Source organism: Hemiscyllium ocellatum, chromosome 17 (assembly GCF_020745735.1).
Source record: "Hemiscyllium ocellatum isolate sHemOce1 chromosome 17, sHemOce1.pat.X.cur, whole genome shotgun sequence".
Lineage (NCBI taxonomy): Eukaryota > Metazoa > Chordata > Chondrichthyes > Orectolobiformes > Hemiscylliidae > Hemiscyllium > Hemiscyllium ocellatum.
The window spans coordinates 50,745,671-50,773,271 of record NC_083417.1 but is presented as its reverse complement, the minus strand read 5'-3'; the positions used below and the strand labels follow the sequence as shown (position 1 = coordinate 50,773,271).

At 42.0% G+C, this 27,601-nt stretch overlaps 1 protein-coding gene across 2 annotated transcripts in view; it reads right to left on the bottom strand.

Moving 5' to 3' along the window:
• The window catches only part of dus2 (dihydrouridine synthase 2), a 109,710-nt gene that overhangs the window by 12,591 nt on the left and 69,518 nt on the right, over positions 1 to 27,601 (bottom strand). For both annotated transcript variants that reach the window (XM_060837733.1, XM_060837734.1), the window contains exons 10-15: positions 24,671 to 24,757; positions 20,914 to 21,082; positions 19,083 to 19,204; positions 6,025 to 6,180; positions 3,928 to 4,015; positions 2,482 to 2,555 (exon numbers count right to left, since the gene is read on the bottom strand). In XM_060837733.1, the coding sequence (XP_060693716.1) occupies positions 2,482 to 2,555; positions 3,928 to 4,015; positions 6,025 to 6,180; positions 19,083 to 19,204; positions 20,914 to 21,082; positions 24,671 to 24,757 (696 nt within the window). The remainder of the gene's footprint in view (positions 1 to 2,481; positions 2,556 to 3,927; positions 4,016 to 6,024; positions 6,181 to 19,082; positions 19,205 to 20,913; positions 21,083 to 24,670; positions 24,758 to 27,601) is intronic.

Here is a 27,601-nt window from a genome sequence, read left to right as displayed (position 1 = left end):
GAAACCAGGTATTAAACTGGAATCTGAAGCTCATTAGCTCACATTTTGTGTCACTGTGATATGGTGTAGATGGTTATTGCTTCAGGTTCTCGTATAGCCACAACCGGTAACTGCCACAAATCTGCCCAATCCAGAATGTTGTTCGGGTCTTGCTGTGAGAAGCTATGGAATAGTTGAGCACCTCAGGAGTTCTGAATAGTGTTGAATGTCTCCACTTCTGATCTGGGAAAATTACTGATGAAACAGCTGAAAGTGGCTGAGGCCAGGACACTAACCCGAGGAGCTACCATAGTGATGTCCTGGCTTGAGATGATGGACCTCCCACAATCAGAATCATCATCCTTCGTGCGAAGGATTATTTCAGGCAGTGGAGACCTTTCCCCTCAACTTACATGGGCTTCATTTTCACTGGGGCTCCTTAAGTCACACTCAGTCAAATGCTGGGTTGGTGTCAAAGGGCAATAGTTCTCCACTTACCACTTTGAGTTCACCGCTTTGATCCCCATTCAGGCCAAAGATGTACATCTCTATGACTCTGTAATAAAGTCAGGAGCTGAGTGGTCCAGGTAGAACCAAAACTGAATATCAGTGAGCGGTTTGCTGGGGAGTAAGTATTATTTGAGTCAGCATGTCAATTCCTAATCAACCTGTCCAAGGATGTTGCAACACATTGCTGAGGTACCTTTAACCCTGGCCTCCTAGCTCAGAAGTAAGGACACTATCACTGCCCCACAAAAGCCCTTGACGACACATTCCATGACTTTGTTAATAGTCGAGTACAGTACCTGATGGAGCCTAACTGACTATATTCCAGTTGTGTAGGTGGTGAGAGTCACCATTATTTCTGGAGCACAAGTCTTCAGTACTTACAACTAGAATGTTGGAAGGACTCATAGATTTTGCTGTTTTTTATACAATCTTAATTAAGTTCCTAGCAGGCATGAGTATATATTGTTCTATTCAGAACTAATTGACAGTCCTACTCCAATGCCAGACAAGACTTTACTGCAGGGCTTGACTTTAGCATTAGGCTGTGCTATTTCTGGTGGGTTTACTTAATGTCAATGCTTCCTCATCTTCCCTCGTTTCACTTCATCCCAGGTCCAAACCTCCAACTCGGCACTACCCTCCTGACCTGTCCCATCTGCCCATCTTTCTTCCCACCTATCCGCTCCACCCTCCCCTCCGACCTAACACCTCCAACTGCATCGACCTATCGCTTTCCCAGCTACCTCCCCACAGCCCCACCTTCCTATTTACTTCTCAGCCCCTTTCTCCTCCACCCATCCACTGACAATCCTGATGAGTTAATGCTCAAAATGTCGACTCTCCTGCTCCTTGGATGCGGCCTGGCCTGCTGTGTTTTTCCAGCGCCACACATTTCAACAACGACGTAATACCAATGTGACTGAAACAAGGAGAATTTCATTCCCTTACCTTGATGAGCCAATAAAAAAATTCTTTGTTTCTGAACATGGTGGGCTGAACAAGTTTAACCACCAAAAGTGAACTATTTACGCTGTCAAATGAGATTTTATTCACTGAAATCAAGCAACAAGCAGTGGAAAATACATATATCGCAAATGTAATCTCACATACCTCATCAAACAGCTAAATAGCAATAATTTCTTCCAGGTACTGAATACTGTGCATTAACAACTGAAAACCAGAAAAAGACTGCTGCATTGTCAAAAAGATATCAGCAAAGTATACAAGGTGAGTGGAATACAAGGAGGCTGTAGGAATTTCACCAATTGCTTTCAGGAAATGGCCAGGAAAATATGAGGATCTAATGGTTATTTATGAAAGAATATCATTGACCTGAATGAATGAATTGATCAGGGTAGAATCCAACAGTTAGCCCACTCCACTGGAGAATGATTTGACCCATTTTACATACATCTAGCTTTTATTATGTTCATTAGCTTTTGGAAATTTTGATATTTGCTGCTGCGTCAAAATTCTGAAACTCTGCTTAATAACAGTGTCCTTACACTGCAAGGCAGCTAACCACCATCTTTCCCTGGGCAACAGGGACGTATAACAGGCCCAGTCCACAACAGCCCTCCTCAAGAACAAATAAAAGAAATTACATTCTCACTAGATCATAAAACTGAGCAAAGTAAGCTCATAAAATAAATATTCTCACCTCATGTGTAGTTTCTATTTTAACTAACTAATCTTTAGCACAATTTTCTTTCCTGGTTCAAGAATCTGCAAAGTTTTGCTTTCGGGCTAAAAATCCATAAAGTGAGATCTTAAATTCAGTGCTTAACAGCAAAATGAAAACACAAGTATTGCTTAATGCACACCGAATCAGTGCTAACAGCCTATATAATAATCATAATTATTTAACTAATTGAACCAAAAATGTTAACATGGACAGATGAAACTATCTTTGGGATATTGGAGATCGACTTGATTTTGGAACCAGTTGTAGGAATTAGACAGAGGCAGAAAATCCAACTCCCCATCACTTACCAACAGGAACTGCTGTAGTGTTTGTTTGCTACAGTCACGACTGAATTAAATAATCTGTCTGAAGGTCTCTGTACCTAGCATAGAACAAAACATGCAGTAAAGTAATCTCTCTGAAGGTGTTTCGACCTAGTACAGAACATCCAGTAAAATAATCTCTTTGTAAGCCTTTGTGTCTCATACAGAAAACATTCAATTAAATAAACAAATTACTGTAAACACTCGGCAGGCTTGGTGAAGCCTGTGGAGAGAGATAAACAGTTAACATTTCAGGTCAATGACCTTGCTTCAGAACCAGCAGAAATCAGACAATCAACAGTTTTTAACAAACATAGAACTCCATCATAACTATAACTTCTTTCTGTTCAGATAAAATGCTCTTGAACTGAAAGGTAGACTCGCTTCTTGAACTCTGATTTAGATTTTCAGCATCTACAAGTCATTGAGTAAGGTTGTTCACTTGGGTGCTTCAATTTGATTTGATATATTATTGTCACTTGCACCTAGACAGAGTGAAAAGTTTTGTTTTGCGTGCAGTATAGGCAGATCATACCATACAAAGTGTGTAAGGGTAATAGAACAAAGCGAGATATACAACATTACAGCTGCAGAAAAGATGCACAAAGGGAGAGATCAACATGAGATTTAAAATTTGAGATGTCCACTCAGCACTCTAATAACATTGGGGGAGAAACTGTTCTTGAACCTGTTGGTACCTGTGTGTTTAAACTTCTGTATCGTCTACCTGATGGAAGAAGTTAGGAGAGATTATAACCAGGATGGGAGGGGTCTTTGTTGACGTTGGCAGGGAGATCTATGGTTGGAACAGGTTGACTCAAAAAGGCAGCAGTGCATACTATCTACAAGATGTCCTGCAGAAACTGAACCAAGGTTCTTCTAGTAGCACCTTCTAAACATGTGAGCCCTGTCACTTACAGGGACAAGGGCAGATGTATAGGAACACAATCAACAAGTCCCTCTCAAGACACTCCCTATCCTGATTTGAGAACAGATTGCCGTTCCGTCGGGGTTGCTTGGCCACTCTCTAACAGCACTATCCGTGTCCCTACAAACCAAGGGCAGCAGCAGATCAAGATGACAGCTCACCAACCCCTTCTCCAGGACAATTAGCAATGGGTAATAAACCAATAAGAGACAGTAATATTTTACAGTTTTTGAGATGTGATCAGTTGATTTCAAAGCAATGCCCATGATAAAAATTCAACTTCTATTAAGAAATGAAGCTGTTCATTCTTTATCTGCTGTAGAACAACTTTTACTTTTCAGTTCTATTTAAATGGATTTAAAGATATAACACTAACGCTCAAACAAAGTTCCTCGACATGACTTCGAAGTAGCATTATTAGCGTATCAATGGAGAGTTCAGTTAAAAACATGCTTGCTGTACAAAAATGTAAATCACTGTATAAGGTAATGGATGACACTTACTGTGACATAGACTGGCTGAGGAAGCTTCTGTTTCCGACACCACTCAAGTAGTATCATTTTGGGTGTGATTTGAGGTGGGTATTCACGCCTGGAGGAGGCAACATAAATTAGTGACTGGAAATGTGAATGGTACAAAATGACTTTATACTGACCCCATCTCAATTTGCTAGAGAGACAAAAATAAACTAAATAGTTTCAATAAAACATTTGTTGAATGGATAATTCCTTGGGCATTGACTTAGATTTGGAGCAGAGCTTAAAGAAAGGATATCTGGTGGAGGACTGATGATGCTGGATTATGGCTGCTTTGCAGTTACCTGCTCAGTCAGCACACACACATTCTTTGGCAAATGATTGTGGCTGCAGGTCTCATTAAATGGCCTTTAAAGCTGCCAACTGGCTTCTGCGGCCAATTGGAAAACATGGAGCATAATGGAAAAGTGGTTAGTGGACGACTGCCACTGGCAGCAGCTCCTTCTACATTCCGTGAGCCGTTTTTCTTGATTTGTTTTGTCCTGGGTTCACTCAAGCTTTTCCTTCGCTGAACACACATTGTAATCCCTGACTCGATGCATTCTGTATTCCAGCCATGATCGATGTGCAATAAGACAGAACATCATTACTACCCTCTGTGTACAACAGGCTGTGGAAAGGATTCTACACTGCAAGGCCAGGGAAGAGCTTTCCCAATATGTATGTATGTCTGCGCGTGTGTGTAATTCCTGTGAAATTTCCATCTTGACAGCTCATTAAATTTGAACCTATGACTCAGCCATAGGCTACATTGCCTCACATGGAATCATATTCCCTTATCCAGGCACCACCTATATCGAGGTTCATGAGAAGAATGTCTCAATTGTAACTGATAGGGCTTTGGTCAGGAGCCAAAGCCAGGAGCTGTGTATTACTTCTGTATAAATCTGTTACGGTTAGTGGTTGGTGCAGTTCACAGACCTTCCTGCACAAGACTGAAGCCCCCAGTGTGTTGATCTTCAGTCACTCCTTCCAGCAATAGTTGCTGCACAGGGATTAGTAAACCCTGAAGGCCCCTCATGCCCAAACCTCTACCCCCCACCCAACGTCATCACCACCCTCCTTGCCCAGACCCAGAGAACCCAAGTGGAAGAGCCATTAAGTTAGCAAACATTTTGTGCAGTTAGAGAAGGCAGTTTAATCTATGACCTTCCTATACCTCATCTACTTAATAAATAACCACACTGAGGCATCCCTGTTAACATAACATTTACCTATTCTAATCAAAATAATCATCGTCCTTCTACAGTCTGAAAGAAACCAGTTTTGAACCCATTTTCTGAGCCAATTTTTTTAAGATTAGATTAGATTCCCTGTAGTGTGGAAACAGGCCCTTCGGCCCAACAAGTTCACTTTTGTCCTGGCTCACTCACATTATGAAAAATTACTGTAAGAACAGGTGACAGAAGTTGTAGCTCTTAAAAGGCAGAAAATCATAGGATGACAAGGTTCTCCTGATTCAGGAAGAATTACACATCAACAACTAAACATTTTCACAGTTTACCCAGACTGTGGCGAGGAAATCGGTTCTTGAGATAAAATTACACTTTTCTACACCTCACGAAGTTAAGACAAAGTGCTTTGAGTTAATACGCAGAGCTAAAAATACTAAAACTTGATAAATATATACATTAGGAAATCAGGGGAATCTAATTATGTGTAAGGCTTCAAACCTGATAGATGTTTTCCTGTTAGTCTTTGAAATGTGATCAGCTACAAAATCAATTGGATCACTGCTTGTTTATTACCATGAGCAGGGTGAAGAAAGTTAAAGATAGCAGCAAAATCCTAGAGATTCCCCATCCAATCAATTAATGCAAGATATCTGATTAGGATTTCAAATGGATTTCCATCAGAATGTCCTGTTGGCAATGGGCAGAATATATCTAACAGATTTTGCAATACAAAGGTTTGATTTAAATCTGACGAATGACAGGATAAAACTGTATTAAAGCTATTAAATAAATTGATACCAGAGGACCATCCTGAAAAATAAATTTGCATTGGACATCCCAAACATTCTCTTATTGCATCATAATAATCGTGATTATACTGAGTCCTTACTTGTTGAACCTGACTGCCATTTGTATGGTATCAGGTGATCCATTATCTCCAGGCAAATGTTCGGATTTCTCTTGATTTATTGTGTTTAACATGTCCCTCTTGGCTTCCATGCAAGCCTTGGCTTCTTTATAATACACATCCATTTCAAACGCCTCACTGTGCACGGGAAGAAGGCAGCAACGGTTATCAAACATGAGTCACAAAACCGGAATGAGATTCAACAATTTACATTCCAAACATTCCTAACCCTAACCTGGCAGAGTTTGCACCAATATCTGCGGGGACAGGGGAGATCGTAAGCCAAAAGTATTTTCATTGTTAGATATATTTTGGAGTTATCACATTAGTCCTGTGACAGAGTTGTTCGCGACGGTGTTGCACTCCAGGATAAAGACAAACGGTCTTGGGGCATCACTCTGGCTTTCGTACCTGAACATTGTGACTACAAGCCCTACCCCAGGACTTGTGCACATAATTTAGACTCACACTGGAGTAATCGGAAATGAGGAATGACAGGATTTAGAGTAGCTCTTCATATTCCTGAAGAATTGAAGCAGGATGTGGTTGAGTTGTCATCCACGTGAAGCCAACATCACAGTAAAACGGGGCAGGAGGTTCTGCCAAGGGAGCTTGGGAAGGTAGGGTTCAAATTGATGAGAAAAAAACTTCATGGCTTGGTTGGTATTTCTGAGCAAACTGGCACAGGATTAAATAAATCTTGGCTGAAAACGTGGCACAGACAATGTGCAAGACAGGGATGATAATTCAGGGGACGCTAACACCAGCAATCAGGAAAGCTGTGGCTGTCGCTTTGGAATGGGGTCCATTTAAACTAATTTGGGATTAGAGTCCTGTTTAATTAAATGACAGGGCTTCAAAATAAAAAAAATTGTGTATGTGTTTGGGGGAGACGTGAGAAGGTTTCGATGAAAAGCAATTTACAAACCCAAACAGAAAATTCAACAGCAAAACAGCTTGGATAAAGATAGGCAGATTATCACAGGAAAGAGCAGAGATTAACAGTGATGGAGTTCCAGTGAGGAAGACTAAATCAGGAGAGGGGGATGATGAAAAGTTGAAGTTATCATTGTTTTATTTCCATGGGCAAAGCAGTTGTAATGCACAAAGGTAAATCCATCTGATAGCCATTGGATTGATGTGGTAGAATGGGGACCTCACTGAGAATGAAATATTCCAGTAATCTTGGTGTGGCAAGAATACAAAAGACTGAAGACAGTGGGAGAGGACTAATCCTGGCAGTAAAGCCTGGCAACATGGCAGTAGTAAGGAAGGATGGTGGCTCAGAGAAACAAGATGTAGAGTCAATGAGAGGAGGTGAATGATAAGGGGGGGAAAACACAGCTGTTAAACTTTGGCTACAAGAACAGGTCAGGGGCTAGGAATCCTGCACCATGGAACTCACCTCCTGACGACTCCAAGCCTGTCCAACATCTACACGGCACAAGTCAGGGATGTGATGAAATAGTGCCTACTTGGTTGAGTTCAACTCGGAACAACACTCAAGAAGCTTGACACAATCGAGATAAAGCAGCCAGCTTGACTGGTGTCATATCCCAAACATTCACTCCCTCCACCACTGATGCACAGTAGCAGCAGAGTGTACTATTTGCAACATGCATTGCAGAAATTCACCAAGGCTCCTTGCTGTTCTTGAACAGTCCTAACCCATGGCTGCTACTGTTTATAAGGACTCGGGCAGCAGATACACTGAAACACCAGCACCTGCAAGTTCCCTTCCAAGTTTCGCACCATTCTGACTTGAAAATATATCACTGTTCCCGCCCTGTCACTAGGTCAAATTCCTGCAACTCCCTGCCTAACTGCATTGTGGGTCTACCTACATCAAATGCAGTAACTCAAGAAGGGAGCTCAAGGCAATTAAAAAATTGGCAATTAGCTTTAATCAATCACAGCAGCTTGTAACAAAGCAAATTTAAAAAAAAAATCTTTCATGGGGAATAATAGCATCACTGGCAAAATTTACAGTCCATTCCTTGATGCCCCTGAACTCATTGGCTCTTTATGCTATTTTGGAGTGGGTTAAGGGCGAGACCAGGCAAGGTTGGCAATATTCCTTCTCAGTCGCAATTGCTGTAGTCTAAAGTTTTCCTCCTCACGATTCACCACATTACCATATTTTTGTGTCATCTGTACACTTACTGATTACACCTCCTCCATTCTTGTCTAGATCTTAAAAATGTACATGATGAATAGCAAGTGGCCTAATACTGAATCCTGTGCTCCACCACTAAGACACAGGCTTCTAGCCATAAGTACATCTTTTGACGATCACTCTCTGCTTCTGTCCATGAAGTCTATTTTGGATCCAATTTGCCAACCACGTTTATAATCTTTGGGATTGAGAAGAATGAGAGTTATTTCACAAAACATAAAAAAATCTGTGAAGGCTCAACAGGGTAAACATGGAGAACTGAGGTTTCCCATTTGTGGAGTCTCAACAAATACACATGATCGCAACATAAGGACAGATTTTGCAGTTATTGATTTTATTGCTGTTTGTTGGCTTATTGTGTGTGTGCAAGCTGACAGCTGCATTTCCCTATCCTGTATATTTGCAGAGACTACATTTCAAAGGCAAAGCACTGGCTGCAAGTTACTTGAGGACATCTGAAGAATGTGCCGTTGTTCAGATGTTCAGCGCAAGTTGTTCCAGTGGAAAATGCTCTCTTCAGACCAAGACTCACCTTGGAAGGACAAAAATGCATAATTTTATTTTTGGTGTTTTATTTCAGCCAGAATGGAAATACAGGAGGAACACATCTGTATTTGCTGTCTAAGCAGGAAAATGTTCAAATTGGAAATTCAGATGTAATTTGCCTGCAATTTGCTATCTCCAAAGGGGAAGATTTTGGGCAGTGCTCCTGCTGGGACATTTACCAGCAGCAGAAGCTCCAACATTCATATCCTAGTCCTGTCTAACATGTAGTTATTTATTTAGGTTTCTGCAGTAGATTGGGAAACTCTTTTTAGCGTGTGTCTTAAACTGAATGGAAACTTTAAAAATGAGCAACTCCAACTTATTTTCTTTGGACTTACTGATCCATTTAATTTTACCTGACAGAACTACAACTTAGGCCTAATCAAAGTCACAATATAAATATACGGAGGAAATGTTTTGATAAGTTCTCCAGAAAATTTCAAGGATGATTAAAAATCAATTTTTTTTTCCCTCATTGCTGACACAGCCTGATGGATTTGAAAAAAAAGTAGTGGTTGGAATAGGATAGCACTGAACACCTCTGAGTTAAATAGAATGTACAGCCAGTAGATTGGAAAAAGAGTTTTCCATTAGCAAAGTTTAAAAAAAAATTCTAACTAGTCCTGTTTATACATAAATGATCTGGAAGAGGGCACTGTTGGTATGATCAGCAAGTTTGCAGATGATACAAAGATTGGTAGAGTAGCAGAAAACATAAAGGACTGTCAGAGAATACAGAAGGATATAGGGAGACTGAAGAGTTGGACGGAAAAGTGGCAGATGGTTTTCAATCCAGACAAATGTGAGGTGATGCATTTAGGCAACGTTTTCTAGAGCCAATTATACAATGAATGGAAGAGCCTTGGGAAAAGTTGATGGGCAGAGAGATCTGGGAGTGCAGGTCCATTGTACCCTAAGGTTGCTGCACAGGTGGATAGAGTGGTCAAGAAGGCATATAGTGTGCTTGCCTTCATTGGACGGGGTATTGAGTATAAGAGCTGGGAAGTCATGTTAAAGTTGTACAAGACATTGGTTCGGCCACATTTAGAATACTGTGTACAGTTCTGGTCGCCACATTATCAAAAGGATGTGGACGCTTTGGAGAGGGTGCAGAGAAGGTATACGAGGATGTTGCCTGGTATGGAAGGTGCTAGCTATGAAGAGAGGTTGAGTAGGTTAGGTTGTTTTCAATAAAAAAAAAGACTGAGTGGGGGACCTGATGGAGGTTTACAAAATCATTAAGGGTATAGACAGGGTGGATACAGACAAGCTTTTTCCCAGGGTGAAGGATTCAATAACGAGAGGTCATGCTTTCAAGGTGAGAGGTGGAAAGTTTAGATTAGATTAGATTACTTACAGTGTGGAAACAGGCCCTTTGGCCCAACAAGTTCACACCGACCCGCCGAAGCGCAACCCACCCATACCCCTACATTTACCCCTTACCTCACACTATGGACAATTTAGCATGGCCAATTCACCTGACCCGCACATCTTTGGACTGTGGGAGGAAACCGGAGCACCCGGAGGAAACCCACGCAGACACGGGGAGAACGTGCAAACTCCACACAGTCAGTCGCCTGAGTCAGGAATTGAAACCGGGTCTCAGGCGCTGTGAGGCAGCGGTGCTAACCACTGTGCCACAGTGCCGCCCTAAGGGGGGTACACGCTGCAAGTACTTCAAACAGAGGGTGGTGGGTATCTGAATGCATTGCCAGCAGAGGTGGTAGAGGCAGGCACGGTAGATTCATTTAAGGTGTGTCTGGACAGATGCATGAGTAAATGGGGAGCAGAGGGATACAGATGCTTAGGAATTGGGCAACAGGTTTAAGACAGTAGATTTGGATCGGCTCAGGCTTGGAGGGCCGAAGGGCCTGTTCCTGGGCTATAAATTTTCTTGTTCTTTGTTCTTTTAAGACTTTTGAGGTCTTTAGTGAAATACCTCATGGTTTCCTCTATTCCTTCCAATATGGTCATTTGGTTATGTCTTAGGTCAACATTTAAAACTTTCCATTGAAACAGTTCATCTGGAAACTGCATGTGTAAACCATTGCCTGTTACACTGCTGTTACAAGGTCTGGTAAGTCCTGGTGTTAAACAGTGAGCATTTAAAGCTCCCTCCCAATAGGAGAAATAGGAGCAGGAGTAAGAGTAGGCTATTTGGCCTGTCGAGCCCACTCTGCCATTCAATAAGATCATGGCTAGTCTTTTCGTGGACCCAGCTCCACTGACCCGCCCGCTCAACATACCCCTTAATTCCTCTACTGTTCAAAGATCCACGCATTTTTGCCTTAAAAACATTCAATGAGGTAGCCTCAACTGCTTCACTGGGCAGGGAATGCCACAGATTCACAGCCGTTTGTGAAGTTCTTTCGCAGCTCAGTCCTAAATCTGTGCCCCCTTATTTTGAGGCTATGCCCCTAGTTCTAGTTTCACCCACCAGTGGAAACAACCCTTCTGCTTCTATCTTAGCTATTCCCTTCATGATTAGATTGGATTCCCTACAGTATGGAAACGGGCCCTTCGGCCCAACAAGTCCACACCGACCCTCCAAAGAGCAACCCAGGCAGACCCATTCCCCAACATTTCCCTCTGACTAATGCACCTAACACTATGGGCAATTTAGCATGGCTAATTCGCCTAACCTGCACATCTTTGGACTGTTGGAGGAAACCCACACAGACACTGGGAGAATATGCAAACTCCACACAGACAGTTGCCCGAGGCAGGAATTGAACCTGGATCCCTGGCGCTATGAGGCAGCAGTGCTAACCACTGAGCCACCGTGACGCTATGTTTCTATAAGAGATACCCCCTCGCTCCAAATGAGTATAGTCCCAATCTACTCAATCTCCCCTCATAAGCTAACCCTCTCAATTCCAGAATCAACCTAATGAACTTCCTAAGCTTCCCTTTAACCTCACACACCTTAGCATCCACTCAGCAACAAGAAAGATCCCTCGGCTTATGCTATTTAACACTGCTAAGTTACTAGAAGGTTGCTGTTTACCGACTGTTGCTGACTTTGTAGGCAGCTTATTCTATGAAAAGTTAACAGGGGGAGAAATGGCGTGTGGTAAAGGCGTTAGTTTCAGCAGCAAAGGTTCCGCCTGGGACCACTTACTGACAGTTACCATTCTCCTTGGAGAAGGCAAAGAGGAGATTTGATGGAAGTTTTCAATGTGAAAAGAAAGGTCAGACCGCGAGTAGTTGTGGTGTCGAAGGCACAGCCTGGAAGTGTAGTGCTGGTAGGTTCGAAGGATATTGGATGATTGTACAAGACAGGAAAATGGCATCAAATCATCAATCTCCTTCAGACAGTCAATGTAGGAATCCCAGGCTGAATGGCATTCTGCTGCACTGTAACAGTTTATTGTTTGCCCAATACAGAGTTCAGGTCCTGCTTTTTTTGCTTCATAATGTAATCTTGTTTAGAACTATACCTTCTGATTACAATAATGATGTGAACTTTAGTGTAAACTTGGATGAGGGACAGTAGCAACGGCCTGTTGCATGTACAGAGATTGAATCAAAGCAATGTAGAACAAGAAAAGCTGCTGTCTCCGACCCAAGGGAGGGTACACCGACTCTCAACAAGAGGCCCAATTGACTCTGTACCTTCAGAAAGCAACTCTATTAACTCAGTGTCAGCGAGAAACATAAACCCACTTTAGAATAGTGCATACACTGTCACTGTTTAACTTAGAAGGTGCTCACACAAGCTAACACCAATTACAGACAGCAAGGAAAGGGCAACACAGCCAGTGGCTGTGGACATAACCTTTGTTTTGGAATCATTCCAAAATGGTTATGTGCCTTTGGACTGCATTGTCTCACCATGAGCAGCAGCAGCACTATCTAGGTTGACTGGCTGGGCTGGACAGTTGGAAAAGGACAGCAAAGGTGCCAGCTCACCAGAGATTTTGCTGCAAGGGAATATGATGAGGACCTTTGATAGGACAACGTACAGAGAAAAAAATGAAGAATACAGATTCACAAATGCTTTGCATTAGGTGTCCTGCCAGATAGCCTGCAGTCACTCTCATGGCTCTGCCCCAGAGTGGCAATTCTCATTATTCACCACTGCTACTCCAAGGGCCCTTGCTACTGTCCCTCATCCAAATCTACACTAAAAGTCATATCATTACAATAAACAGAAGATATAGTCCTGTTACATCATTAATTACATTATGAAGCAAAAAAAGCAGGACCAGAAATCTGTATTAGGCAAACACCAAAGACTGCTTTGCTTCCCTCTGCACCAACTTAGCCTGCAATTCTATATCTGTGCCATTAGGTGGCAAGCTTAGTTGACCAATGTAGTCATGATTTGGAGATGCCGGTGTTGGACTGGGGTGTACCAAGTTAAAAATCACACAACACCAGGTTATAGTCCAACAGGTTTAATTGGAAGCATTAACTTTCGGAGCACTGTTCCTTCATCAGGTGGTTGTGGAGTACACAATTGTGGGACACAGAATTCATAGCAAAAGTTTACAGTGTGATGTAACTGAAATTATATATTGAAAATCATACATTATACATTATTCAATCTGTAATTTCAGTTACATCACACTGTGAACTTTTGCTATGAATTCTGTGTCCCACAATCGTGTACTCCACAGCCAGCTGATGAAGGAACAGTGCTCCGAAAGTTAATGCTTCCAATTAAACCTGTTGGACTATAACCTGGTGTTGTGTGATTTTTAACATCATCAATGTAGAATTTTTTTTTAATAAGTGAATGTAGAAATGTTAATTGCCAGTAATAACTGCACAAATCAACAACTCCTAACCCATCTCCACCAATCCTCAAATAACAAATTGATTTTGCAGTTATCAGAGCAAATTATGAATTAATCAACATTAAAAGAGTCAATGTCTGGTGAGGCCAATTATTTTCTTTCTAGTTTTCCATTTCAGAGCTTACTGCAGTTTGTAACTATATTTTTCTTGGGAATACAGCAACTACAATACAACTTATTATTACCCTAATGCCATTAACAGCTGAATACAAAAAAAAAATCAGGTCATTGTGAATTCAATAAAACATGGGAGCACTATCAGTGTGAGTCACACCAACATTAAATGCAACTCTCCAGATCAGGACACTGTATGAGACACCAAACAGTTTGGCTTGGACCACATACTTCAATTCATTAGAGAACTATATGTGAGTTGAGACAATTCAAGATTTAAAATTATTTTAAAGGTAAAATCTTACAAGACTAGGATTCTGTGAGACAAAGGTGAAAGTGAGGCCTGCAGATGCTGGAGTTCAGAGTGGAGAGTGTGCTGCTGGAAAAGCACAACAGGTCAGGCAGCATCCAAAGAGCAGGAGAACCGACGTTTCGGGCAAAAGCCCTTAATCAGGAACGGCATGAATACGGATTCACAAATGCTTAGTGCATTAGGCGTCCTGCCAGATAGCCTGCAGTCACTCCTGATAAGGGCTTTTGCCCAAAACATTGATTCTCCTGCTCCTCAGATGCTCTTCTCAGTGACAAAGCCTGCTGGCAATTTGTATTTAGTTTAAGTCTGTTGTCTCTTGATGTTGAAAGGGCAGTCATGCAGAAATGCAGTAAAATGCAAGTTTTGTCATCTCCAAGGGGAGCTTATCGTACCTGAGGCGTCAAACTGTCATTTCCTTTTTTTATATAGGAGCTGACAGGCTTCGTATTCACAGCAAATTGTTCTCTTCTGATTTCAGTTTCCAACATTTTGCAGTATTTGATTTTACCTCTTTAGCTGTTTAAACCCTGCATGGTTAGTTACAGTGTAACCAGCTGGGCACCTCAGTCTAAAGAGCCAAACAACTTACAACATGATAACCCAATTGAAAAAGGCATCTATGACACTATAATGTGCAGTTGTCCTTTGATCCAACTGAAAGTCGGTCAGTTGATCACCCTCCAGTGTTTTGGAACGCGTGTGTTGTTAGGATATTTGACTGGTTGACTTAAATGACTTGTGGCAAGGTTACGCGAAACAATTTCCAGTGTAAAAAAAACCCAGATCTACCACCTTAAGTTTAGATTACTACTAGAATGCTTTTGGAGCATCACTAGGTCATTAATATGCTAATTTATTAAAACAGGTAAAAAAAAATCTGCAATTTGAGGCTTTAAAAGTGCAGCAGCGCCAAAATAATTAAACTAACATCCCAACAGGATGTGACAGCAACGTCAGAATATCACAAATTGATCGTCATGATCTAACTTGCCCCCCCTTTTTTTAAAACAATTCTGGTGACTCTAATGGTTTCTTTGCAAATCTTCATTAAAACTACAGTTTTTTATTTATTCCTCAGCTGTTTACAATTGTAGGGTTTAACCAAAGTCACATTATCTATTTTGTGCAGCTCTACCTTATGTGGTTCAGGTTAATTTTGTTAAGATGCCAGCAGGTAATTGCCCCAGAAATTCAACATTCTATCAACAACTGGCATAAACTCAAACTTAATGACCAGCCAATTCATCTTACATGGTTAACTACTGACCGAGCTACACATCTCTAAATAATGTCAGTAATAAAATCGTTAAAAATGCTGGAGGTTTAGCACCATCTGTAGCGAGTGAGAGACAGAGTAAATGTTTCAAGTCTAAATGACTCTTTGCCATCTATGTCTGGTTGAGCAGGATTTTGCATATTGTGTTGTCTTCCATTGTTAGACTGGCTGTAATCCAAACAAAACTTTCAACTGAATGTTTGTTCATTTGAATTTAAATAAAATAAAAATAGATTACACTGAGTGAAATGGTAAACTGCTGCTTCTCAAACAAAGGCACAGAATTGAGTCAGAGTTCATCACAGAGCCATCAAGAGAAAACAATATTATTTTAAAATTAGAGTTAGGTCATTCAGAAGTGAAATCACAATGGGTGGTTGTCACAGAGTCTTACAACACAAAAATAGACCCCATGATCCAATTTGTCCACAGTGACCCGACACCCCAATCTGACCCAGTTCCATTTGCCAGCATTTTGCCCATATCCATTGCAACCTTCCTATTAACATATCCATCCAGACACCTTTTAAATGTTGTAATTGTACCAGCCTCCACCACTTCCTCTGGCAGCTCATTCCACACACACGATGTGTGAAAAAGTTACACCTCAGGTCCTTTTTAATGCTTTCCTTCTCACTTTAAATCCATGCCCTCTAGTTTTGGACTTCCCCACCCTAGGAAAAAGACCTTTGTTATTCACCCTGTCCATGCCCCTCATGATTTTATAAACCACTACATGGTTAGCCCTCAGCCTTCGAAGCTCCAGGGAGAAGAGCCCCAGCCTATTCAGCCTTCCCTATAGTTTAAATCCTCCAGCCCTAGCAACATCCTTGTAAACCTTTTCTGCACCTTCTCAAGTTTAACAACATCGTTCCTATAGAAGGGCAACCAGTATTGTACACAAGCCTGGACCTCCAATTTGATCATCTCTCCCCATTATTCAAAACTCCAGATAATATGGTCCCAGTTTCTCTTCATAGCACAATCATGTCATCCCAGGAACATATCTGATGAACCTTGTATCCCCGAGGCAAGGACACCAAAACTGCACCCAGTTCTTCAGATATGGTCTTACCAAGCTCCTATACAAATAAAGCAAAATGTGATTACTCTTGTACTTAAGCCCACTTGCAATAAAGGCTGACATTCCATTAGTGTTCTTAATAACTTGCTGCAGCTGCAAGTTAACCTTCAGTAATTATTGACAAGGACACCCAGCTTAAATACATGTACCAACAGAATCAAAAGCAGCTTCTTCCTCTCTGTTATTAGACTTCTGAATGGACCTGTCAAATTTTAGAACTTTAATGCTGATGTTGCTCTTTTGTGAACCTTCCCTGCAGCTGTAACATCGTAGTCTTCATGCTGTCCTATTACCCTAATGCACTTTGCAAGGCATGATCTGCCTGTACTGCATACAAAACAAAACTTTTCACTGTACTTAGGTATGTGACAATAATAAATCAACTCAAAAAAATCCACATTTTCCAAACTCTTACCATTTAAAACATAGTCTGCACGTTTGCTTCTCCTATCAAACTGGATCACCTCACACCTTGCCACATTATATTCCATCTGCCAGGCTCTTGTGCAATCACTAAGCCTGTCCAATTACTCCAGAAATCACTTTCCATCTTCCTTGTAACACACATTCCCACTTAGCTTCGTCTCGCGCATGTGTGTGTGTGTGTGTGTGTGTGTGTGTGTGTCCGTCCAGAGTACTGATACTTCTGCTACCCAGCTACTCATAGCCTGCTAAACAGAAATTGACCATTTATTCCTATTGTCTGCTTGTTGTCTGTTAGCCAATCATTAATCTTTCCAGTACATCACCTCCTATCCCATTCCTTATTTTTCCTCGTTACTTGGATCTCTAGCTCTGGGGAAATTCTGATGTCTTTTTCAATGAAAACAGACACAGAGTAATCATTTAGCTTCTCTGAGCAGTGGTAATGTCATTTGAGGTGCAGGTTTATGCTTCGTGGACATGAGTTGAAATCCCACTTTGGCAGCAAAGTAGTGCTATAAAAAATCTGGAAGTGAAAACTAGAGTCTGTAATGGCAACCGTAAAAATAGCACTGTCTGTCGTAACAAAAAAAACCTAGTTCACTAAAGCCCTTTAGGGAAATGAATTTGCCATCCTTATATGGTCTGGTCTTCAGGAACCTTTGAATTCACAGCAATGGGACTGAGTCTTGAATGCCCACTGTTCTGGCTTGGTAAGGACCAGGAGCGTTGAAATACAAAATTAAAACTGAATAGCACTGTAACCTGAAATGGTGAATGTCTTTTTCTTATGTTCCAGGCACTAACAATAGATACTTGTGTAAGTAATCACAGGTTACTTCACATTTTTAAGAAGGGTGAAAGAGGAAAACAATGGAATTACAGACATGGTAGTCCTCAGTCTGTCCTATTACCCTAATGCACTTTGACTTAAGTCTGTGGTGGGGCAATTGTTGGAGTCTATAATCAATAATGGGGCAATTAAACACATCAAACATTTCCAGTTAATCATGGAGATCCAGCCACAGATGTATGACAGGTAGGTCATGCCCGACAAACCCCACTGAATGATTTGAAGAGGTCACTAAGATAGTGGACAGAGGAATGTCTATGTATGTCGTTTATATGGACTTCCAGAAGGCACTTGATCAAAGTCGCACATTAAGATTCCATTAATTCAGGTAGAAGCCCACAGAATTGAGAACAAATTAGTGAATGGCTGAGAAATTGGTTGAGTGGCAGATGACAAAAAGTAGAGATAACGGGTATGTATTGAGATTAGCAGGATTTACACAAGGATGTGTGTCAGGGTCTCAATTATTCACATTGTTTATTAAGGACTTGGATAATGGCATCAAAAGTCATATATCCAAATTTGCTGATGGCACAAAGTTAGGCAGCACTGTAGACAATGTAGATGATATCATAAAATGATAAAGGAATATTGATAGACTAGATGAATGGGCAAAACTGGGACAATTGGAGCTCAAAGTAAGAAAATGTAAAGTGGACTATTTTGACTGAGAAATGATAGATCAGGGTACTTTCTAGATGGTGTGAAGTTAAATACAGTGAATGTCCAGGGAGATTGGAGTTCAGGTGTGTGGGTCCTTAAAATTCCAGAAACAGGAGTTACAAATAATCAAGAAAGCTTATGGAGTGCTGGCCTTTATATCTAGAGGACTGGGTAAGGATGCAGAAGTTATACAAAGCCCTGGTTAGAGCCCATGGACTAATGCGAGCAGGTCTGGGTACTGCACATTGGAAGGAGATATCGGCTTTGGAGGGAGTACAACATAGGTTTACAAGAATGACACCTGGACTTCAGGGTTTAAGGTAGGGAGGAGGGATTATATAAATTGGGCCGGTTTTCTCTAGAATTTAAAAGTTTAAGGGGGGAGCTGATTGAAGTTTTCAAGATATTAACAAGAAAAAAAACAGATAAATAAAGATAATCTATTTCCACTGTCTGGGGACTTTAGAAATGAGGGGCATAGGCTGAAAATTAGGGCAGACTATTCAGAAGAGATGTTAGGCAACACTTAAAACAACAGAGTGATAATGTTTAATACTCTCTTCCACAAACACCAGTGGATGCTAGAGAGGTTGTTAATTTTAAATCTGAGGTAGATACATTTTTGTTCAGCAAATTTATTAGAGGATATGGTCCAAAGTTCCTAAATACAAGTCAAATGTAGACTACGTCATTTCTCGAGAACATGACTTTCCTTGTTTGTACAAAGCCTTCTTATTCACCATAAGATACAATATTCTTTCCTTAAATTAAACATTAATGAAATATTTACCAGATCTCTTTATTCGATTGTGCAGCATGCAACTTCTTCCCTTGAGCTGATTCTAACTTCTCTCTTAACATTTGGCACAGACAGTATTTAGTATTTGTGTAATGACTGTCATATTTAATTGCCTGGAGAACAAAGAAAACACAACATCATCCTTCTCTAAAACATCGCTATCCACTGTTTTATAGTGTGGTTCAAACCATACAAAATTACTTGTAAAGTTCATATAATTAATATAACAGAAACTATAAAGCATAGAGTAGTTCTCCTAATCATTGAACCAAAAATTTTTCTCTTTTTTAATGGCTTTTTATTAATTCAGTGTCTGCTGCTTTCCATGGGACAGGCTAATTTGCATTGTGGACAGGGCTTGGATTAAAACATGGGATTCCTATCTGCAAGGGGGATAAACCACTGAGGAACTGGACATGGGTTTTGTTCTTTAAGGAGTTCTGTCACTTTCACCAACCTGTTGGCCTCTATAAGCAACATTCATGTTAACGAAAGGCAAAGAGAAGTAAGGATGCTGGGAGAATGAAGGATGGATGGATTGTGATTGGCCATTCATTTGTAAAGAGTACAAATAGAACAAGTTAATAAAATATGATACTTTCACATTTAGATATTCTTTTAAGAAAACATTTACCAACGATTTAAGATATTTTTGATAAGAGACACAATTTTTTTTGTCCTTGAGAATTATACTGAACCTTTTCTCTATTTAAGTTTATTTAATTATTCTGTGGAGTGCTGATACTTTGCCAATGGGTTGGAAAGTTTTCTGGATGAAAAGGTGGTTTCATGCATGAGTGTGTCAAAGAGATGTACAGCAATAAATAAACCCTTCAGTCCAACTTGTCTATTAATCTAGTCCCATTTGCCAGCATTTGGCCCATATTCCTCTAAACCCTTTCTGTTCATATACCCATCCGGATGTCTTTGAAATGTTGCAATTGTATTTGCCTTTACCACCCCCTCTGGCAGTTCATTCCATACACGAATCACCCACTGTGTGAAAAGTTGCCCTTAGGTCCCTTTTAAATCTTTCCCTTCTCACTTTACACCTATGCCTTCTAATTTTGGACTCCCCTACCCTCAGGGTAAGACCGTGGCTGTTCACCCTATCCATGCCCCTCATGATTTTATAAATCTCAATAAGGTACCCCTCGGTCTCTGACGCTCCAGCGAAAACAGCCCCAAGTCTATTCAACCTCCCCCCAATAGCTTAAACTCTCCAACCCTGGAAACATCCTTGTAAATCTTTTCTGAACCCTTTCAAGTTTCCCAACATCTTTCCTTTAGCAGGGAGACCAGCAGTATTCAAAATATAGCCTAATCAATGTCTTGTACAGCCGCAACACGACATCCCAACTCCCACACTCACTGCACTGACCAACAAAGGCAAGTATACCAAATGCCTTCTTCCCGACTCTGTCTATACCATGACTTCACTTTCAAGGGACTATGCATCTGTACCTCAAGGTCTTTTTGGTGATGGCATCCTGGCCAATTTTGCCTTAATTTACAGTTACAAAAAGCTAAATAGACAGTAAGGCAAAAAGAGATAGATAATAAATTTGTCAAGGGCCAAAAAAAACCCATTTACCCTTTCCCTTTAAGTCTTCCCCCTATCTGGCTATTTGTTTCTGGATTCAAAGAAGATCCACTGAACATTAAATTATAAACAATTAGAATTGAACAAATGGAAAGCAGACAAATCGAGTCCTCTTGTGAGTATATGTTCTCCAGATTTTCATTTTTAATGCTTTTATTCAACAGTTCGCATTAACTATGCTAAATTGACTGCAAGGCAGTGGCAACAATAGATACTCACATATGTTATATATTCCTTTAGAACAGTCTCCGTTGGTAACAATCCATCTTTTCTGAAGACGGAAGGGTTCCACATGGCTGCACGAGCTACCATGACTGAAGACGCATTTGTGACCCGCTGAAATTCTTCAATGCCTGAATATTCTTTGATGATCTCCTGAGATCCTCCACTGAGGTGAACAGTAAATTGATTGTAAATTGAACACAACTGCAGTGATAACAGAGCACACAAAACACAGCAAAACAAAACAGACTACTTGACTAGTGGAACATTTTAGAACTGAGATAACATAATATTAACCCTTGGACAAACCACTAATAGCTGACTGGCAAACCCCCTGATTTTTACAACAAATATGTTACAAATCATGTACAATCCTTTCAAAAAGATTCAACTATATCTTTTAGCTATGTAGATGGGTCATAGAATAAAATCCCTACATTGTGGAGGTAAGCTAATCAGCCTACCAAGTCCACATCAACCCTCTAAATAACACCCCACCCTTACCCAACCACCAACCCCCCCATCCAATCCGTGTAACCCTGCATTTCCCATAGCTCATCCACCTAACTACACATTCCTGGACAGAATGGGTAATTTAACATGGCCAATCCATCTAACCTGCACATCTGAGGGGTCACTGGAGCCAAAACGTTAACTCTTGTTTTCTCAACACAGATGCTGCCAGACCTGCTGAGTTTTCCCAGCAATTTCTGTTATTTCAGATTTCTGAGACTTTCTAAGACTGCACAGCAATGGGACAGACACCCTTTTAAAGTAAAGACATCTTTTTCTCCTTCCAATTCTCCACCCTCACTGCACAAGCTGGCATTTTTGACAATCAGCAGAAACCAAAAGTAAAATGCTAAGCTCTCTTGCTAAGAGGCTTGGTTCAAAATAACCCAGGTTAAGTTTATGGTTTCAGCAGTAATGCCATAAAGGAAATATCTTCATGTGGCCTTACTGTAAAATGTACTTTTTCAGGCAAAGAAAGGAAGAAAAACATTTAAAAAAGAGGGTTGTTTCGTTCACCAAATCATCTGAACACTTTTTCATTTTATACTGGGGGTTTGTGAAACCACTGGAACTAGGAAACAACGAATGATGAAAATATACATGCTGAATTTTATTAAGCTAATTATGAAGAGGCAAAAATTGGCCTAAACTTTACTGCAAGGCACTTAAGCTCAATGTTTTGCTCTGTAAGTTGCTTCAGGGGTTAACTGATAGCAGTAAGCAAGGAGATTCAAGGCTTGAGATCGGAACAGAACACAAATGGAGGAGCAGGGTAAATTAGATACAGAAAGAGAAATAATGATAGACACCCAAAGAATAACAGAACTGGAAAAGAGTTACAGTTGACAAATACTGTACTTTATTAACAGTTATCATTAAATAACAAACCAAAGAACTGTGGATGCTAGAAATCAGAAACAAAAACAGAAATTGCTGGAAAAGGTCAGTAGGCTTGGCAGCATCTGCGGAGAATTCTGAAGAAGCATCACTGGATCCTAAACATTAACTCTGCTTTCTCTTCACAGGTTTTACCAGACCTGCTGAGTTTTTCCAGCAACTTCTGTTTCTGTTAACAATAATCACGTTGTTAAAGAGGGAGTTGTTAAGTACTAACTCTGAACTGCAACTGATTTTAGAAACAATATAATGCTATTTTGTTCCATCGAACAGAATCTAAACTTGAGAAGATGAAAGAAAACCCATTATTTAGGAATTAAGAAAAAGAGTTAAATAAAACGGCAGTACTTCTACCTGAGCATGAGAGCAAAACATGAATTTCTCCAGACCAAATTATTGGCTGCCTTACCATAACTAAGTCTCAATAGAAATCAGAAACAGAGTTGTCTACAGACAAAACACTAAAACAATTAACATCAAATCCTGCTAAGATACATGCAAAGCTGTCTTCAATAGGTTGTTATGATGAGAGATTGCTGGGGCTTATTGACAAGTGTGTTTGCATTGACCTAGGTTCCTGATGAAGGGCTTATGCTCGAAACGTCGAATTCTCTATTCCTGAGATGCTGCCTAACCTGCTGTGCTTTGACCAGCAACACATTTGCAGCTGTGATCTCCAGCATCTGCAGACCTCATTTTTTACTCCTTGGATGCTGCCTGACCTGCTACGCTTTTTCAGCAACACATTTTCAGCTGTTAGCATTGACCTCTCAGCTACCGATTCCCTCAAATTAGCTGAAATTTGGCAATGGATACAGATTTTGTGTTTGCCAATATTGCCGCGTTGCACAGCACTTGATGATGCTGTAGTATAATGGACAATATTTGCTTTATGATAACCAATTCACCCACGTCTTTTCTGGATTCAATGTTACCATATTGGCTGAAAACTTGTGATGTTGAAATATAGATTTTCGGCCTTGGAAAGTGTTGGGCTGAAATCAGCCATCTTGTGATTTATCAACCAAAACAGAAAAAGATTTTTTTGTTTCAATTTAACAAGTTACAAACAATAATTAGTAAACAGTAAAATAGCTCATCTACTGATTCCCAAAACATTTATTGAAAAACAAGGTCATTCACTGGTACTGAATTTGAGTATTGCTGAGAAGACCATTAAAAAAAATCATTCATGGGGTGTGGGTGTCATTGGTTGGACCAGTATTTATTGCCCATCCTTAGTCACCCTTAATAAAGTGGTGTAGTGCTGCTTTCTTGACCGATGTAGTCCACTTGGTGGAGAGGACTTAGACCCACTTACAGCAAGAGAATAAGTGGGTCAAAAGCCACTTTGACCACTAAATCCACTATTGCTGTCGTTTCCTAGTCAGGGTGGTGTTTGGCTTGGAGGGGAACTTGCAGATGGCAGTGTTAACATGTATCTGCTGCCCCGTCCTTCTAGATGGTAGCGTTTGTGGGTTGGAAGGTGCTGCCTCAGGAGCCTTGATGAATTTCTGCAGTGCATCATGGAAGTGGGACACACTGCTGTGATTGTGCGTCAGTAGTGGAGGGAGTGAACGTTTATGGATGTAGTTCCAGTTAAACACGGTTTTCTGGATAGAATTAAGCTTAAGCAGTGCTAGAGCTATGCTCATTCAGGTCAGTGTGGAGCATTTCATCAGACCCTTGACTAATGTTTTGCTGATGTGGATAGCAGGCTAGGTCCTCGCTGTGGGATTTCTGGCCTTTGACCTGTGGAAAACATTTGTTACATCTTTTCATCCAGTATTCATTAGGATAATCAAGTATTACCAAAGGGAAAGCAACACTCATACTGTATGAGAGGAGAGTGCTGATTGGCTGGCAACTGAACTTTGATTGGAAATGGAAATTTCATAGTGAATGCACCAGTTAACGATGACTGGCAGTCAACTGCCATCCCTTTTAAAATAAAATCGAAAAGGTTGACTCTGATCTGTTAAGTATCATAACGTGAAATTACTCAGAATTGCTGTCACCTATTTTATGAAGTAAAAACAGGTGCAGTGTGTGTGTGTACATGCTCTTACTGTGTGTAAAGACGAAGGCTGTGCTACAATATATAGCTTCCAGTACATGCAAATGCAATGCGTTATAAACTCAATAAGCAATCTTAAATTGATTGTCAGTGTAATTCTTTGCACACTGAGAACTATTTAGCAAATATTGTCCAATCAAAAAAAAATACCCAAACTACTTTTCTTTTGGATGGCATGTAAAAGGCTGGTTCTTGCAAACTATAAATAGTCCTAAAATGCCTGTGGATCTACCTTTGTGCATTAATGGACTGGTTTATTTTACTTACTTTGCTATCACAGGGATGGACACAGCTTCAGAGATGGCTTTAATTACATCGCAGTGCACAGGATGTTGTGGTCTCTCTTCTTTTCTCCTGTGGAAAGGATATTTTGAGATAGTACGCGATAGTTACAGATGAGCAAAGTGTTTCAACATTCAATGTTACAAACACCTCAAGCAACTGGGGCCACTATCCTTGCAAATTCCTTTTCTGTAACCTCTGATAAGATGGAGTTTAATGTAGATAAATGTGAGGTGCTCCATTTTGGAAAAGCAAATCTTAGCAGGACTTATACACATAATAGTAAGGTCCTAGGGAGTGCAGCTGAACAAAGAGACCTTGGAGTGCAGGTTCATTGTTCCTTGAAAGTAGAGTCACGGGTAGATAGGATAGTGAAGAAGGCGTTAGGTATGCTTCTCTGTCACACTCATTCTGGCCTCTTGTACATTTCCAATTTTCAATATTCAATCATTGATGATGTCTTCAGATGCCTAGGCCCTAAAGCACTAGAATGCTTCAAAGCCTTCTTTGAAAGTTCCCTCAGACCTGTGACCATCTGTCCTAACATCTCCCATGTGGCCCTGTGTCAAATTGTGTTTGGTAACAATCCTGTGAAGTGCCTTGCAGCTTTTTTTTTAACATTAAAGACATTTAATGCTAGTTAAGGTTTATTACTCACTGCGGTGATGCAGTAAGCAGCTTTACCATTGAGCTATCGGGGTACTCAAAGTTACACTGTGATGTGATGGTGGGCAGACGACAAATTCTACTCATCATTTACAACTGACCAAGTTGATACTTTTTGTAGAATACAGCAGCAAAGTGAAAGCATAGCTAGAAGGGTCAGGGCGAAACATTGCAAAACACATCATTTGAACTGTACCTCCAAGCTCTCCTCCCAATTCCAGATCATTCTAACTTAACCATTGACCAAAGTTCCCTTCTCACCTGCAAGCCAACACTATAAAGATCACACAGGCTTAAGAAAACCCAGCTCCTCAGCTCAACAAGTAACGATATATAAATTTGGACTGCATATATCACCCATACACCAAGAACAAATTAAATAGGCATCTCCCACTGAATCACAAAGGGACAGGAGGGGGATTTAATAAAAGTTTTTATACCCCTAAAGGGTAAAAATGGGCTGACTAGGGTAAAACTATTTCTATTATTTGGCAGGTTACAGACAAGCCAATGAATAGTGGATGTAGTGAGGTCAAGAGATATTGTTTTATCCAGTTTTTCTGCAGGATGGAATGCTTTTCAATAAAGAGTAATTAAAGAGAGTAAATTAGTGGTTAAATGAGAAGTGAATAAACGTTCAAAGTAACGGACAAGGACGGGGGAAGGCAGCACCAAGTCATGGGGAGAAGGGAGCAGGAGTATGGGGTAAGGGAGCACCAGGACAGGTGGAAGGCAGTGCCAGGACGGGGGGGGAGGCAGCGCCAGGATGGGAGGGGAGGTAGAAACAGTGCCAGTTCAGGGGGAAGGGAGCATAACGATAGGGGAAGGGAGCAGGGGGACAGGGGAAGGGAGCACAAGGACAGAGGGAAGGGATCGGGGGATGGGGGAAGGGAGCACAAGGACAGGGAGAAGGGAGCAGGGGGACGGAGGAAAAGGCAGCGCCAGGATGGGGGGGGGGGAGAATACTTTTTCCCTATTCAGCCCATTTTTACCTTTTAGGGGTATAAAAACTTTTATTAATTCCCCCCCTGTCCCTCTGTGATCCAGGGGGAGATGTCTATTTAATTTGTTCTTGGGGTATGGGTGATATAGGACGGGGGAAGACAGCGCCACGACCGGGCGAAGGCAGCACCAGGACGGGAGGGAAGGGAGCAGGGGGACGAGGGAAGGGAACACAGGACAGAGGGAAGGAAGCAGGGGGACAGGGGAAAAGGGAGCACAAGGATGGGGGAAGGGAGTACAAGGACAGGGGAAAGGGAGCGGGGGACGAGGGAAGGGAACACAAGGACAGAGGCAAGGGAGCAGGGGGACGGGGGAAAGGGAGCACAAGGACGGGAGGGGAAGGGAGCACAAGGACGGGAGGGGAAGGGAGCAGGTGGACGGGGGAAGGGAGCAGGTGGACGGGGGAAGGGAGCACAAGGACAGGGGGGAAGTGAGCGGGGGGGGGGGGAAGTGAGCGGGGGGGGGGGGGGGGAAGTGAGCGGGGGGGGGGGGAAGTGAGCGGGGGGGGGGGGAAGTGAGCAGGGGGGGGGGAAGTGAGCGGGGGGGGGGGGAAGTGAGCAGGGGGGGGGGAAGTGAGCAGGGGGGGGGAAGGGAGCAGGGGGAGGGGGGAAGGGAGCACAAGGACAGGGGGGAAGGGAGCAGGGGCACGGGGGGGAAGGGAGCAGGGGGACGGGTGGGGAAGGGAGCAGGGGGACGGGTGGGGAAGGGAGCAGGGGGACGGGGGGGAAGGGAGCAGGGGGACGGGGGGGAAGGGAGCAGGGGGACGGGGGGGAAGGGAGCAGGGGGACGGGGGAGGGGGAGGGGGGGAGGGGGAAGGGAGCAGGGGGACGGGGGGAAGGGAGCAGGGGGACGGGTGGGGAAGGGAGCAGGGGGACGGGGGGGAAGGGAGCAGGGGAACGGGTGGGGGGAAGGGAGCAGGGGGACGTGGGGGGAAGGGAGCGGGGGAAGGGAGCAGGGGGACGCGGGGGGAAGGGAGCAGGGGGACGGGGGGGAAGGGAGCAGGGGAACGGGTGCGGGGAAGGGAGCAGGGGGACGTGGGGGGAAGGGAGCGGGGGAAGGGAGCAGGGGGACGCGGGGGGAAGGGAGCAGGGGGACGGTGGGGGCGGGGGGGGGGGGGGAGAAGAAAGACGTTGTGAAACTTGGATTCAGAAAAGATTTACAAGGATGTTGCCAGGGTTGCAGTATTTGAGCTATAGGGAGAGGCTGAATAAGCTCAGAGAGTAGTAAAGGTATGGGATGCTTTGCCTG